The sequence below is a fragment of the Pelophylax lessonae genome (genome assembly GCF_965119305.1).
Source record: "Pelophylax lessonae genome assembly, chromosome: 4".
Lineage (NCBI taxonomy): Eukaryota > Metazoa > Chordata > Amphibia > Anura > Ranidae > Pelophylax > Pelophylax lessonae.
In genome coordinates, this window is record NC_138771.1 from 123670262 (window position 1) to 123685601 (window position 15340).

General features: G+C 43.6%; 1 protein-coding gene across 1 annotated transcript in view; it reads left to right on the forward strand.

The window, feature by feature from the left end:
- SNX1 (sorting nexin 1) overlaps window positions 1-10850 on the forward strand; it is a 100511-nt gene extending 89661 nt beyond the window's left edge. The window contains exon 15 of the mRNA XM_082254708.1: window positions 10138-10850. Within this exon, the coding sequence (XP_082110834.1) occupies window positions 10138-10188 (51 nt within the window). The 3' untranslated portion in view covers window positions 10189-10850. The remainder of the gene's footprint in view (window positions 1-10137) is intronic.
- Window positions 10851-15340: the final 4490 nt, after the last annotated feature.

Consider the following 15340-nt stretch of genomic DNA (forward strand, 5'->3'; position numbering starts at 1 on the left):
CAACCAGTGAATGTGTAGTATGAGGCTAATGCTATTTTGGGATATTTTTCAACTCTGTTACTTTAAAATTCATATTTCGATTTTTTGGATGCTAACAAATCAAGGACCCACTGTCTTTATCTCTCAGCAACTCCTGAGCACTGCCTACAAAAATTGCATTTGAAAAACCTCTCAGCAAATATTGTGTGACAAAAAATTGCAACAACCAACATTTTTTTCACCCAGGCAGGGCTATATAATGTTTGGGGGTTCTAAGTAATAATCTCGTTTTTTTTTTTTTTGGTTTTTTTTTTTTTTAAAAAAAGCAGATTTTTACATACATATGAGACGTGTCAAAATAGGCTTGGGAGGCAAATGGTTAAAGTGATTGTCAGTATTTTTAAAACCCGAAACAAATTTCCCCCCTGCAAAGCAAGCAGTTAATTTCTACCTCTACAGGGGACTGTGTAGGTAGGAGAAATACAATTTTAGTTATACTAGTAATGTTTTAAAATACATTTCATTACTTTATTGAACATAAAACTGGTTTAAATACGGTTTTCCAGTGCTTTACATTCCACTTGTCCAGCACAATGTTTTATATAGTTTCTATAAGTACATGTCTTTTGGTTTTTATGTCTTTACAATGTATCTAACCCAAGGTTGGACCTGTCCTATATGGAGACTAGCCTCAGTCAGACATGTCTTTCTCTTCCTAAACATTTTGCTCTACAGTATCCTATTTGAGGAGAGCTCCCTTCGGAAATGGGTGCTTCCTGTGGTGGATCCAGCTATTTCTTGCCTTAGCAAGATCTCACAAGAGCTCACTATCCTCCATGGGGGATAGTCCTGTATGTAAGGACCCAGTGGATAAGTTAGAGGCCCTCCTTAAGGCTGTCTTTGCAGCCCCTGCCATGTAACCCGCAGTTGTTTCTATGGCTGTCTGTCAGACCATTGCTGTCTGGACCAAATGCTTTGCCCAGAATCCCAGCTCCATTCATATGATTCCCTCTGTCTATTGTCAGACCTTTTGCCCACCACTTTGCATTACTGCTTGAATGGCTTAGCAGATACACTTTACCAAATTTCCAAGATGCGCTTTTTTCTTTGTACACATGAGCAGGATTCTCTGGCTTAAAGCCTAAATGTAGTCATAATAAAAACCACAACAATCAGCAGATGGGACAGGAGTTACTAATAATGAGTATTGTTCCTTGTACTGCTGGCTCCTGGTTTCATTAAATTTTAATCCATTGACCAGTTGATCGCCTTTATTTTGCCCGGTCTATGGTCCCCCAGGTTTTTTACCAAGGTGCTTCCTGGTTTTGGCTCTGCTCCTTGCTCAATAGAATGTACAGGCTCTGTAGAACTTCGGTTGGATCCTCAACCCTGAGAAGTCATCGTTGGACCCATCTCACAGATTGGAGTACATCGTTCCAACACTGGGCATGTTCTATCTGGGGTCATTCTGGCACAGGAAAAACTTGTTGTCATGTACACCCAGTTTAACTTTAGATCATTGCAACTCAATATTCTGGCCTTATGGGACACAAAAGACTTGACCCTTGGACCACGTTAGAGTTGGGAAAGCCCATTCCTCCACAGTTGTGGAAGGTTCTCATGCCAGATGTCAGCCTTATGCTCTGGGGAGCAGTCCTGAACATCCCAGTGCAGGGGACTTAGTCGCCAAAGGAAGTTCACCTTTCCATCAACAGGGGCACCTCGGTTGTCCCTTCAGTGATGTATTCCTTTATTGAAAAGTCATCCAACTAGAATCCAGTCGGACAGTTCCATGGTCTACGTCAGTTGTCAGTAAGGCATCAGAAGATGCACTGCAAAAAGGGAAGCTGACTTGATCCTCTCTTAGGCAGACCTTCATGTTCCAGCTAGGTCCACAGTCCACATTCCAGGCGTGAAAAATTGCTGGGGTTTTGGATCCAGGTGAATAGGCTCTCCATTCAGAGGATTTTGCCGCAAGTGCAGGACTCCAAATGTGGACCTGCTGGTGTCCAGATTCAACAACAAACTAGGCAGGTTTGTTTGTTGCCAGGTCCAGGGATCCTCAGGCATTCAGAGTGGATGCTCTGATGACGCCATGGGATCAGTTCAACTTGATTTATGCCTTTTTGCCCCTGCATATTCTTTTCCCCTTCTCTGCAAGATTCAAAAGGAGGACTTTCCAGCAGTTCTCATCGTGCCAGATTGGCCCAGGAGGGCATGGTCTCAAGACATACTGTAGTTCCTAGCAGAGGCTTTGTGGGTGCTCCTTAATTGTCCGGACTTCATACGTTTAAAGTGGTTGTAAAACCTTAGATATACCCAGTGAAGTGACTGGCCTCAGGTGATACAGCGATTAAACCAATCGTACCAAGTTGTACCTGTTTATCTGCAGTCTTATCTTCTCTACATCTGCTCAAAGTGCTACATTTTGAAAGCTTTACTGAGAGTTCAGAAAAAGTTACACATTGCAGAGCTCTGGGAGCTGATTGGAGGGAGAGGGCACATCCCCCTTAACACAGCACCCAGGAACAGAGCTGAGGCTTTCAATCTGCTGGAGCTCCCTCCCCTGTCTCCTTCTTTTTTTTTTTTTTTTTTCTCTTGGTGTTAGGAAAACTTGTCAGATGTGATTGATGTTGATAGTAGGGGAACGAAGCATCATACAGAAATTACACTTAGTGAGCTTAATTTAGACCAGTACATAATATAGATAAGGATATGCTTGTTATGATTTCATGTCTAAAGTTTACAACCACTTTAAGGACCAGGACCCCATCCTGCTCCTCAGTCACGTGCTTTAATGGCATGGTTGTTTAAGCGACTGGCTAGGAAGTTGACTTCTTGCAAAGTCTACCATCGCACCTTGAAGGTCAACTTTGCTTGGTGCAAGTCACGGAACTTCCCCTTAGACAAATCTCTGCCTTAGTTATTTTGTTTGAGACCTCTGGCCTTAGCTCACATTTCTCTTTGTATTCATTACCTGGTGTCACCTTCGGATATCACTCTGGTTCACTCAGCTCTTCAGAAGCCACTCTTCCTCCCACCTCCCAAAGGTGATGTCTGTCTTCTACATTAATAAGTATATTGTCTGTCCGTCCTTCCCTATGGCTGGCTCAGAAAATCCCTAGGGAATTTTCTCTCTACTGGTAACAGTATGTGCTGCGCTGGAAAATATGTTGTTAGAATATCACTAAATGTGACATTAGTGCAAAAAATTATTTTTAAATACAAATTATAATAATTCAACTAATTTCTTATAACATGTGTATTGTCCAATATATAAAACAATCAAGTCCATGCAGAAAAAAAGAAAATAAATTCTGTATCCAAAATCCTCGGTGATGTGGTAAAGTGAATAAGAAAATGGAATTCAAAAAGCCATAAGTCCCAGTAGTTATTACATCCACAAGGTATCTTGAAGATAAAGAGAACACCATAGTGCAGGTCACCGTGTGATTAAATAAGTTGACAGCTTACCAAATTGAGTGGGTCACTCAAATTAATGAGTAGACCTATATGGGCTTTTGGGTAGAAATACCAGAAACGGCCACAGGGTGTCACCTCACCGACTCAAAGCAGAAATCCATATGGTATATACAAGAGAGATGATGACAGGGACAGCGTAATTCCGTAAATATAATCCGTTTATTTAGTTAAAATAGTAACAAACTCACATTTTGGATGAATGACCTATGCATGTAAAGCGGTAGACCAACGCCTAGAAGAGAACGAACATCTCCTACGGTATGGCAAATCGTGGAAGCCGGCTGTTGGGGGCGTGGTTGCGTCACGTCTGACTCGCCCGACCGGTTTCGTCATACGCTTGGCTTTTTGAATTCTATTTTCTTATTCACTTTACCACATCACCGAGGATTTTGGATACAGATTTTTTTTTCCTTTTTTCTGCATGGACTTGATTGTTTTGTATATTGGACAATACACATGTTATAAGAAATTAGTTGAATTATTATAATTTGTATTTAGAAATAATTTTTTTGCACTAATGTCACATTTAGTGATATTCTAACCACATATTTTCCAGCGCAGCACATACTGTTACCAGATACTATGGGGATTTTTTCTATGATTCCTATGTGCAGCTGCTAGTCTTTATTATAATTTTTATTTTCTCTCTCTCATTTATTAGCGCGGAATTTTACACCCACTTACCAATTTTCTCTCTACTATCTGGACATGGTGTGCCCGATTTACCTGAGTTTGTTTACAGAGTTTACCTGTCAGCTATTTCTGCTTTAAGGAAATCTGATTACCTGTTTCCTAAATGTTCTAGTAAGGGTCTTCCTGCCTCTCACGCCACTTTTATTAGATGGATCAAATAAGTTATCATTAGAGCCTATAATCTAAAGGATATGGTTCCTTCTATCCCCATCACGCTTCTTTTACTCAGACTTCCAATGCTGGTGTCTGGGCTTCTGTTCACATGCTTAGTCTTTTGAGCCCATCTTGACCCGTTGGTTATGTTGGATTTCTGGCTTTTTTCGCTGTGTTGCCCACACCTTAGTTGGACTACTTTTGGACATTCCATTTGTAACGATTTAAAGATTCCTGTGTCTTGTAATGTACCATCAAGTAAACATTTTTCATTTACCAGTAAAATGCATTTCCTGGAGCACAGTACAGGACATAGGATCCTCCCCTCCATGGCTAGCTAGGGATGGATGTACCAGTAGCCTTCTTTTTTTGCCAGTGTTCAATCACCTTAAAGTGTTACTAAACCCACATCAGTAAAATCAATAAAATCAGTTTGTATATGCAGTAACGCATGCTTGTTATACTCACATCAAGAAATGAGGTTAATCCTTCGCATTGTGTAAAAAGGCTGTTTGATCCTGTCTTTTCTGATCCTCCCATTCTTCCACTGTTCCCAATCTATCTGCTGATAGAACAGAGCATTTGAGATACTACACATGCTCAGTTTTTGTGTATTGCTAGAGAGTTTTTTTTTTTTTTCCCTTGGAGGGTGCATGTGATTGGCACAGTTCCAAACAGCACTGTCCAGACAGGGGGTAAGGGGCCCTGCAACCCTCGTAGGACAATCAGTGGAGAATGAAGACTGCTGTATACTGCTGATGAGAAAAGGTATGTATCCGTTTATATTTATTAAAATTATTGCATTTCCATGTTCTGTGTATTGTGGGAGGCAAAATATAGTGAATGCAGGGTCCTGGGTTTAGTAACACTTTAAGCAGCATATAGTCATAATCCTATAAAGAAGCCTGTATCCTGAAATACTGTATTTCAGGAAACAGATTTTATTGGTGAGTCAAAAAAACTTTTTTCTCTTTCGTTTATTAACAAACAGCTTCATAACCATTGGGTTATTCTGCCTCCTATCGGAGTAGGACACTAGGCAGAAAATAATTCTGGCTACGCCTACGGGCAGTCCCAGGGGGTATACTCCCTCTCTCTGCTATAGCCACTCTGCCTAGTCCGGAGTAAGGACCTAGTTCCTTGCTGAGATCTTTGGCCCTGGCAACATTTGTTTTCTTTTTAGATTGAACATTTTTCTCCTGGATTTTTCCTGTGAGATCTGCAATTAACTGCCGGACTGGGCGACGAGCTGGATAATCTAGATCCAGTGGTCACCCCAATCTGGCCACCAAGCGCACGTAGACCTCAGCTCTGCGCTAGGTCAACCATGACATAGCCCCACTGGACGGGGGTTGGCCTGCGAGTTGAACTCCTCGCGAAATGGCATACGAGCGAGTCTCGGCCTGAGTCGCAGAACTCCTCCTAGCCGACAGCCCCCCCCATTTCAACGGAGAGGGGTTCTGTCTGGAGTGGTGCCCGCATGGTTCCTGGTATGGTGAGTAGCTGGGCCCCCTCTCCCCCTGGAGGATTTTTGGGTGGACCCTGGCTCCTCCTTGGGACGATCAGACCCCCGGGTTCCCCTCCTTCCCGCAGGCACCCCCCCTTGCCAAATCCCTCACCTGCCCCACCCCCCCCCCCTTCCACATACGCTGGGGCTGTTTGGGTGGTCTGGCCACTGTTCCTGGGGTGGGGGCAGGGTGCTTACTAGTGATGGGGGCCAGGGGGGTGCGCCCTAGACGATCGACTGTGCGGAGGGGAGGGTTGTACCTGGTGGGGGCTCCTTTCAGTGCCCCTCCATCCTGCTTGGATCTGTCCTTGAGGCATGGTCTACCTGTATGCCTCGTGGTGCCACCATTTTGTTGTAGCCTGTGTATACCTATACACACTGGCCATGTTTCTGTAGTCTGGTGGCCATTTTGCTGTGGTTTGCCATTGAAAATAGCGGTGGCCATGACAGGCGGTGAGAGCCCCCCCCCCTCATTCCCAGGTGCTGACTCCAGGGTGATTTTACTTCCTGATCGCCGCATGTGTAGTGCATTTTCCTGGTGGCTGCAGGCGCTTGTTTCTGCGGGTGGTGAGTTTGGTGGGGTCCTCTCCCTCTCTGCTGAGGATCGCTTGGTGCTTTGTGCCTGGCAACCAGGTGGTGGTGCCAGGGCAGTGGGGGTTGTCCCTTAGCAGTGTTTTACACCTTTTGTGGGGGTCCCCCTGGTGACTCATGGAGTCTTTGGAAGCACATTTCCCCACCTGATCCCCTCTCTGAGGCTGCGGGTCCCAACCATCCATCCATGCACTGACAGTGGTCCTGGAGTCCCTTGTGTTCCTGGGTGAAGGTGACTGCCTAGCAAAGAGTGCCCCCCGCCTTCCCCTGCCTTATCTGTCTCATCAGATTCTGATTCAGACGTGGGTCACCCTGCTGGGTCTGCAACCATGCGCGTGGAATCCTCCGATATTGAGGATGATTCCTCCACGTCTGCGACCGCACACGAGAGGGTGCTGGTGGATGCACTAATTGTATCTGTGTGTGAGACCCTAAAGATGGAGGATGCAGCTGAAGCTGTGACGGAGGTGCAGGGTACCCTTTGGCACTCAGAAGCCTTCCAGAGCAGCAAAGGTGTTTCCTTTGCCTGCCCATTTTGACAGACTTGCCGATAAAGACTGGGGACGACAAAAGCGTCCCCGTGGGGGTCCCTAAGCGCTTTACTAGGTGTTACCCCATAAGGAGTCCCTTCTTAAGAAGTGCACTGTGCCACTGGTGGTGGACTCTCTTGTTTCCAGATTAAACAAGGCAACCATGAATCCGGTTGAAGAGTCCCTGGCCTTTAAGGATCCGACGGAGGATGTGGTTGTGGCCTGCACTTTAGCTGGTTTGGCAATGAGGCCGGTATTCACTATTGCCCTGGTGTCGCAAACTCTAACCAAGTGGGCTAAGCTCTTACGCCATGACCTGGAGGGGGAGCAGCTTCCCCCTGCCTTTGTCGAGCTGGCGGACCAGCTGGTCCAGGGGCTGCTGTTTATCTGTGATGCCTTTTTGGATGCGGCTCCCCTGATGGGTTCGCCTCTCTGTTTTGGCAGTGGTCCTTCGTCGTGTCTTGGCTTAAGTGTTGGTCTTCGGATCAGCCTTCAAAAAAGGCCACGATTGATCTTCCTTTCCAAGGAGATCGCCTGTTTGGAGCTACCCTGGATGATCTCATTAAAGGTGTCACGGGGGGAGTACTTTTCTTCCACAGGCTACTAAGGACAAGGAACCTCATCATAGAAGTGGGCCTTCTTTCTTAGCTCATAGGTGTCCAGTGCATAGATAAAGTCCACAAATGAAAGTTCAAGTGCACTAAAGTGGGTGGCACAGTGGTGTAGTGGTTAGCACTTTCACCTAGCAGCAAGAGGGTCGCTAGTTCGAATCCCAACCACGACACTACCTGCCTGGAGTTTGCATGTTCTCCCTGTGCCTGCGTGGGTTTCCTCCCACACTCCAAAGACATGCTGATAGGTTAATTGGATCCTGTATAAAGAAAAAAACAAAAAAAATTGGCCCTACTGTGTGTGTATGTGAGTTAGGGACCTTAGATTGTAAGCTCCTTGAGGGCAGGGACTGATGTGAATGTACAATGTATATGTAAAGCGCTGCGTAAATTGACAGCGCTATATAAGTACCTGAAATGAAATAAAATAAAATAAATAGAACTAAAAACTGTTGGCATATAAACATAGTACAATGAAGTGCTCCAGTGTACATACAAAGGTGCTGAAAGATGATCACTCGTGCCAGGTGACTTGAACCCCCCCCCCCCCCCTTCAAGAACCCTACTTACCAGAAAGGATGGACCCTTGTTAGGGGTCACAAACGCTTGTATTTGAGTGGGATCATCTAATCTGTACTTATAGCTGATAAGGTTAATAGCATGCCAGATCTTCTCCTTAATAGAATAAGTTGAATGATATCCTTTCAATTTGGTGACCCTGGATAGCTCTGTAATAAGTTAAAGCTTGGATCCAGCCGCTTTGCAAAATGACCATATTTGTAAGCAAGAAATCTTGGAATTTCTTCAATCTTTTCCAATGTACGACACCTGGTCACCGGCCACTGTCTCCCCTCCGTGCCCAACAGAGGGGAGACAGTGGCCGGCGGCCACGGAGAGGAGACATTAAGACTGCTAGATAACTATAAACACAATGCTTTACAATATATCAGTTCGTATTTCCGTCTGTGAGGGCAGTTTACCCTCCTAAAGACTAAACTTTTTGCTTACAAGTTAAAATCAGTAGCTTTTACTAGAAATTTACTTAGAACCCCCCAAACATTATTTATATTTTTTGAGCAGAGACCCTAGATAATAAAATGGCGATCATTGCAATCTTTTATGTCACACTGAATTTGCGCAAAAGTCTTTCAAACAGTTTTTTGGGAAAAAATACACTTTAATGAGTTTAAAAAAATTAAACAGTAAACTTAGCCCAATGTTTTGTGTAATGTAAAAGATGTTACGCAGAGAATTGTGAGAGAATCGTGATATTTATTCTAAGCAAAAAAAATTGTGATTCTCATTTTATCCAGAATCATGCAGCTCTACTGTCCAGTAACATGTTTAGTGCAGTACAGAATTCTGATTTTTATTCCAGGTCTGTAACTCATAAGTATGGAATTTAGGCAAAGCTAGGCAACTGTCATTTTCAGAAGGAGATTGGCAGGACACACACATTATTTTCTGATGGCTATCCAAGTGAAAGCTATAACATTAACATATCAGGAAAAAAATTCAAAAACATAATTACAAAGGATTGCCCCCTTCTAAAAATGACTTGTAAACGCAATCAGGTGTAGCCAATCAACTTCTAAATGACACACAGCCATTTGACTATCAACTGTGATCAGCTGTGGTCATTTTGATTAGCTCAGCATGAAAAGAGCTTTCCTGGAGCATTTCCGTTCCTGCTAGTGCAGCTAAAGCAAACAATTAACTATAGGTGGCAAGGTGCTGTCGAAAGAATTTCATCCTCAAAAGTTCAAAACACAGAGGCACTGAAATCTTAGCTTTTGACTATTGCTTTCTGTTACTACCGAACCTTGGCAACCTGCCAGCCCCTTTATATGTAACTACACAGCAAATGTTTCTAAACTGTCAGAAACTAAAACCTAAATGAATTGGTTAAATATTACAAGCCGCTATAGAGATTTGGGTAGTTGGGAATCTACAGTATAAATACTTTAATGTTCATATTCTGGGCACAGGTACATTTAAAAACCTTCCTTAGGGTCCTTTCACACGCTGCGCTGCCGACGAGGTCCGTTCTCTGCTCAGCGGGGGATCAATCCTCCGATCCCCGCTGAGCAGGTGGATGACAGCTCCGTCTCTGCTCTGTGTGCAGAGAGGGAGGTTTCAGAGCCCCGCTGCTCTCTATGGGTGAATCGGATGAGAACGGACCGCCTGTCCGTTCTCATCCTATCCCATCTGATCTGATCCGCTGGACGGATTGAAAATAGGGTTTCCATCCATCCGGATTTCATGGACAGGATCGGAATCGAATAGCAGCGGGTGTCAGCCGACATGTCTCCGCTGACATCTGCTGCCCCATAGGGATGCAATAAAAAGACGTCCCCATAGGGACGCCTAAAAAAACTGACAGGCGGATCTGATCGGATCGTTCGTGTGAAAGGACCCTAACAGAAGATTTTAACCATTCTGTGCTCTATCAAAAACTAAACAAAAAAAAAGCATTGGATGTATATACACGCAATTGATTTGGTGGACATTAGCAAATATCTGTGTACAAGTATTAACAACCTGTCAACATTTTCTTTCAGATACTGACTTGTATTTTTTATTATTTCAGCTGGCTAAGTATTGGGAAGCATTTTTACCAGAAGCAAAAGTTATATCATAACTGCCAAGGGACTCGGTTACAGGCCGGACTGTGCTACTTCTCTCCTGCCATTTTTTTTTTTTTTTTTAAATATATAAATATTATACCTCTTGCCTTTTAGAGACTATAGAGTAACACTCTTCTTCTGCTTCTACATCTGCCTGATGCTGTCAGACTTTTTACTCCTTCAGTGCTGAATGAGGTCTGTTGCGCATTGCTGTGCAGCGCATTTTTGGATCTTAATCTCAGAGCTGATTAATCAGGATTACCGACTGTTTCCTGTTTCTGGACCCCCATCCACATTTCCCCTCTCACTGCCAGATCAGCCTACAAACATTTTACTACAATGGCAGACTGGTTTGACAGGCAAGAGTTAACCTTAAAAAGGACGGTTCTGTCCCAGCACTTAGACACATTTTTTTTTCTGTTAACATTTCTTGTGTATATTTTTCATTTAACTTCCACATATATTTTCTTATTAACTCTATAAAGTGATAATTAGGGCTTTTATGGCTTTCTGTGAGAAAACTACAACAACAAATGAAATGAATGGGAGTTTCTTGGGGTGGGTTTATTAATATAAATATATAATGTATATTTTTTGGCTGTGACACAGACACAGAGAATGGAGCCTTTCTATTCTGCAAGAACTACACAGTTATTCAATAAAACTTTGAAAAGCCCTCTGATGTATTTAGTATGTTTGCGATGTATGTATACCTTTTTGTGTGTATGAACAGTCTACACTCCTTCCTGTTCCTAGGAGTTATAACAAAGTTGACGCCACCATAATATAGATGCATTGGTTGTCCAAGAGAGCAACTCCATCAATTTTAGAGAGGTATGGGTCAGGGCTTGATCATCCTGTCTGTGTCATGTGCTGTCTGTCTTAGCAAGCATTCTCCAATCCCCAAAGCACACACATGCTCTGTCTCTACCATGGCATTCAGTGAACTATATTGTCTCTGACTTCTGGTTTGATCTATTATTTTTTGTGCTCCAGCACATTCAGCAATGGAATGCATGACACTTTGTTGAGTACCCACATTACATGGTGCCTTGCAGTGATGGAATAGCTTACAAGTTATACTGTTTTGGTATACATGTATGTGCCTGTTCCAACCTTTCAACTATGGTAGGCAGATTTTCTTTAATGTGTTATAGGAAATGTATGGAGGAATTTTGAGTGGGTATTGCAATGTTTATCTCGGTGCTCATTTACACTGAAACAAACCAAGGGGTGATTTTATAAATCACGTGACCGCGCCTAGGAAATTAGTGTTAATTAATATAAATTGTACTAGTGATAAACCATAAAATTGTTGGTGGGCTGCTAGTCCTAAAACAACACGTATTTAATAAATATTGAAAAAAAGGGGGACAGCGCTCACAAATAAATTATTCAAAATCTACACAGATAAATATTCTTAATAGAGTAAGCAAATAAAAGTGACCGTGCACAGTGCAAGTGTCGCAAAAAGTGACAGTGCATGAACTCTATAATAAGAAATTGGTGACAAACACTTATGTGCAAAAACACAGATGCAATATTAGCAGCAAAATACAATATAGTAACTTAAGGTGCTTCTATATTCGAAAGGGGACCACTTCCCCTTGTTCACAACTTGTGCTCATGTTAAAAACAGTCCTTATGTGCAAAATTGCAAATAAAGTATCAAATAACGAAAATTAGTCCAGTGACTTATAAAGTGCTCTGTGCTGTGCAAAAAGGTGCCTTCTCCTGGCGAGGTAGCAAGAGGAAAAAGAAAATCCACCACCAGATGTCCAACACACTTACCAGATGACCCCTTGGGGTCTAGCCTTGGTAAGTGGTATGCTGTACCCAGGTCTCAGATAAGATGGAATTCCGCCACAACTCTTATGGTAATTTATCCACCTAAGGAGACTGGTAGATTCTTCCTTCAATGCCTCGCTCGCAGACCCCACACAGACCGATCAATATATAAGAAAAATTACACTACCTGCATTGTGATGCCATTTATTTTGAATGGCACCCTAAGGCACGACTGACACATACCTGTGTAACCATACACTTAAGCGGTCCACGGCACATAATGTGCATATTGTCATGCGCTGTGAAAAATGCAACAAGACCTGCATTTTTTTTATTCAGGTACCGAACAGCCTATTCATTTTGAACTGGCTGCTTAATGCAACATGCCTCAATGCATGGAAAAGCCTATGCTATGGTGCATCCCATTCAGGTGTGCAGGGGTCCTTAAAGTATTTATTGATCGTACAGTAAAGGATATAGGCAGAATATTTATACATCATGGGTTCTAGGCGTGTACCTTCACGTGACTGGGCACCGGTAAAGCTTTACAGGACACCACCACTGGGCACCTCTCCTATAACCTTTCCCCACACTCTGAGTCCTTGGTTTTGAGCTAGCGCCTGAAGGTGATGGACCTTTTCTCCTTCAGAGAGACTCTTAATGTAACTCGTTTATTATTTTTCTTTCAGCTTACCATTACTCTGTCAATGCCTCGTTGTCTTCTAATGGCAGTTTTATCTGGTTCAGCGCATCCTCGGTAAAGCCTTGGGAGCTGTACCTGAACCCCAAGCTGTGCAGATAGCCTGTATTGTTGCTTCAGGTACTAAATCCTGCGTTCACATTCATCTTGGCACTTGGTGCAACATGTTGAGATAACTGCAGGGTGCTATGCATGTCCAGGGCCATGGTCCATCACTTTGGTACTCAGTTCCTGAAGACCCCTATGCCCACCGCGATGGGCAAAGCCTGGACTTTTACACTCTAGTGCCGTTGACCGGTAAGACAGGATCACTGGCCATTACTTTATAAAACACGGGTCTATGTTTGAAATGTATTCACCTCAGTGTAAAACTGTTCAAATACGGTTCTGAAATCCAACTGCTCAAGCTCAGGTGGATGACCAGGTGTTGCATTACCCCACTAGTCGCATACTTTAACACCATTTCCGCCTAGATGCCTTATAAGGTACTCCAGCCTTTTCACCACGTGGATTTTTTACAGGATTGTCTACACCCGAGGTTCTGTGTACTCCTTACAGACATGCTTTCCCTATAACCCCGCACCCTATTTCATGAGTATCTTACAAAGGAATACCCTCACTTGTAACTATGGCGGAGACCACGGAAAAGAGAGCTAAAGGCAAAATCGCAGGCAAGCATTCGCTCTGCTGCTGAACACTCAACCTCAGTCAAGATGTCTCTTGCACCCGAGCAGTCTCCACATCTGATTCTAGCTCTATTTCAGGAACACAACAAGCAGTCTATTTGACTAAATCAGAATTCTATGCATATGTCATATTTCCTATTGTCAGATTGCAGCCTAATGCATCCATTTTTGTCCAGGGCTCAAAAACGCAATGCCTCGCCTCTACTCCTACTCCCGTTTCTGAGTCTGATCCTGATATGCCAGTCCTAGAGGATGCAGACACAGAAGGAATTGAAGAGGATTTTGAGGAAGCTATGGAAGATTTTCCTTTCTCTCCCAAATTGTCACTTTATCGAAGTGGGAGCTTCAGCAAATTTCATTGCCACTGTCCGCAAAAGCCTTTTATGCAAACTAAAGGCCCATACACACGTTAAGAAAATCGGAAGTAAAATTTCGTCTTTCGGTTTTCAGATTGTTAGTATAGTGCTTTCCACAGCCAATTACAAATTTTATACAACAAAAGCAGAATGTGCAGGCTATAAATATAAAGGGTTAAATGTAAGCCTCATGCTTGCTGACGTGTGGGGTGGGGATTGTGTGACACAGATCGCAGGTTCAGCTATGCTGAATCCTGTAATCTGTGACTGTCACAGAGGAGATCCGCCCGCTTTGTTTACACAAGTGGGCGGATTTACTCACTCGATCCCCGACGATCGGGGAAGAGCGGCGGTGATCACCGCCTCTCCTCCCCTGGCCCGACTCTCGCTGTGTCTGAATACAGCGGGAGCGAGCCTCCGGCGGTGCACGTGTGCCCCCGAGAGGGGGCGGGATCCAGCGACGTAGGTCTACGTCGCTGGACGATAACGAGCCACTTTGCCGCAGTACCCTCAACGTGAGCGGTCGGCAAGTGGTTAATCAATACAGGTTTTGTCCGAAAAAAAATCGTAAGAACAAGGCTACGCATGCTTGGCAATGAAAGAATACATACCAAACAATTCAACACGTCATCACTTCTGAAGTTGAATTCTGACGTCCGAGAACTTTCGTATGTTGAGTAACCTCTTCACTTTCGATATGAATCTAGCATGCAAAAAAAACGGACGAACATTTGTCAGATAATCTGATCGTGTGTACGATGCTTTACTCTCCTCCGTCTCACAATATCCCTTTGGGTACAGAGAGACCTACAAAACATTGCCAATACTTGAACAGATAGAATGTGCAGTCTATGACAACTGTGCCACTCCTGAAAATAATTTCCACACCTCCCCAAACTCTTTACAGAACTCTATCCAATTAAAGAATAGTTCACAAAGAAGTGGGCTGTTCCTGTAGTTGATCCTGCTGTCTTTGTCCTAAACAAGCATCTCAGGGTTCCTTTCAAAGATTCTGCTAACCAGCTGGTTTGAAATACACCTGAAAGCTTTTTAACCACTTACCGATAATGCTACGGTCGAATGAGGGCTACAGCACAGTCGGCCAGTTCTGGGGGGAGGGACACTAGGACACAGCTGATCACAGATTGGGGTAAACGGCCAATCAAAATGGCCTTTTACCAGTTGATCAGCTGTATCCAATCACAGCTGATAACCATGTAAACACAAACCGGTTATCAGTGTTCTTTTCTTCACGCTCACAGCGTGAGGAGAGCGGATAGCCGACTTGTGTGAAAGGGACATGGGCACTGATTATCAGTGTCCTGATTATCAGTGCAGTCCCAACAGTGCTGCCAATCAATGCCTAATAAGTGTCACCTATCGGTGCCCCCTGTCGGTGCCCTTCAGCCTATCAATGCACCCTCATCTGTGCCCATCAGTCCTGCCTCATCAGCGCTCGTCAGTGAAGGAGAAAAATTGCCTGCAAAATTTTATAAACTGACAACTGTTCGTTTTTTGTTTTTTTCTGAATTTACGGTCTTTTTCCAAACGTTTAGCAAAAAATAAACCCATTGGGTACAGTGTTGCATGACTGCACAATTTTCATTCAACGTGTGACAGTGCTGAAAGGTGAAAA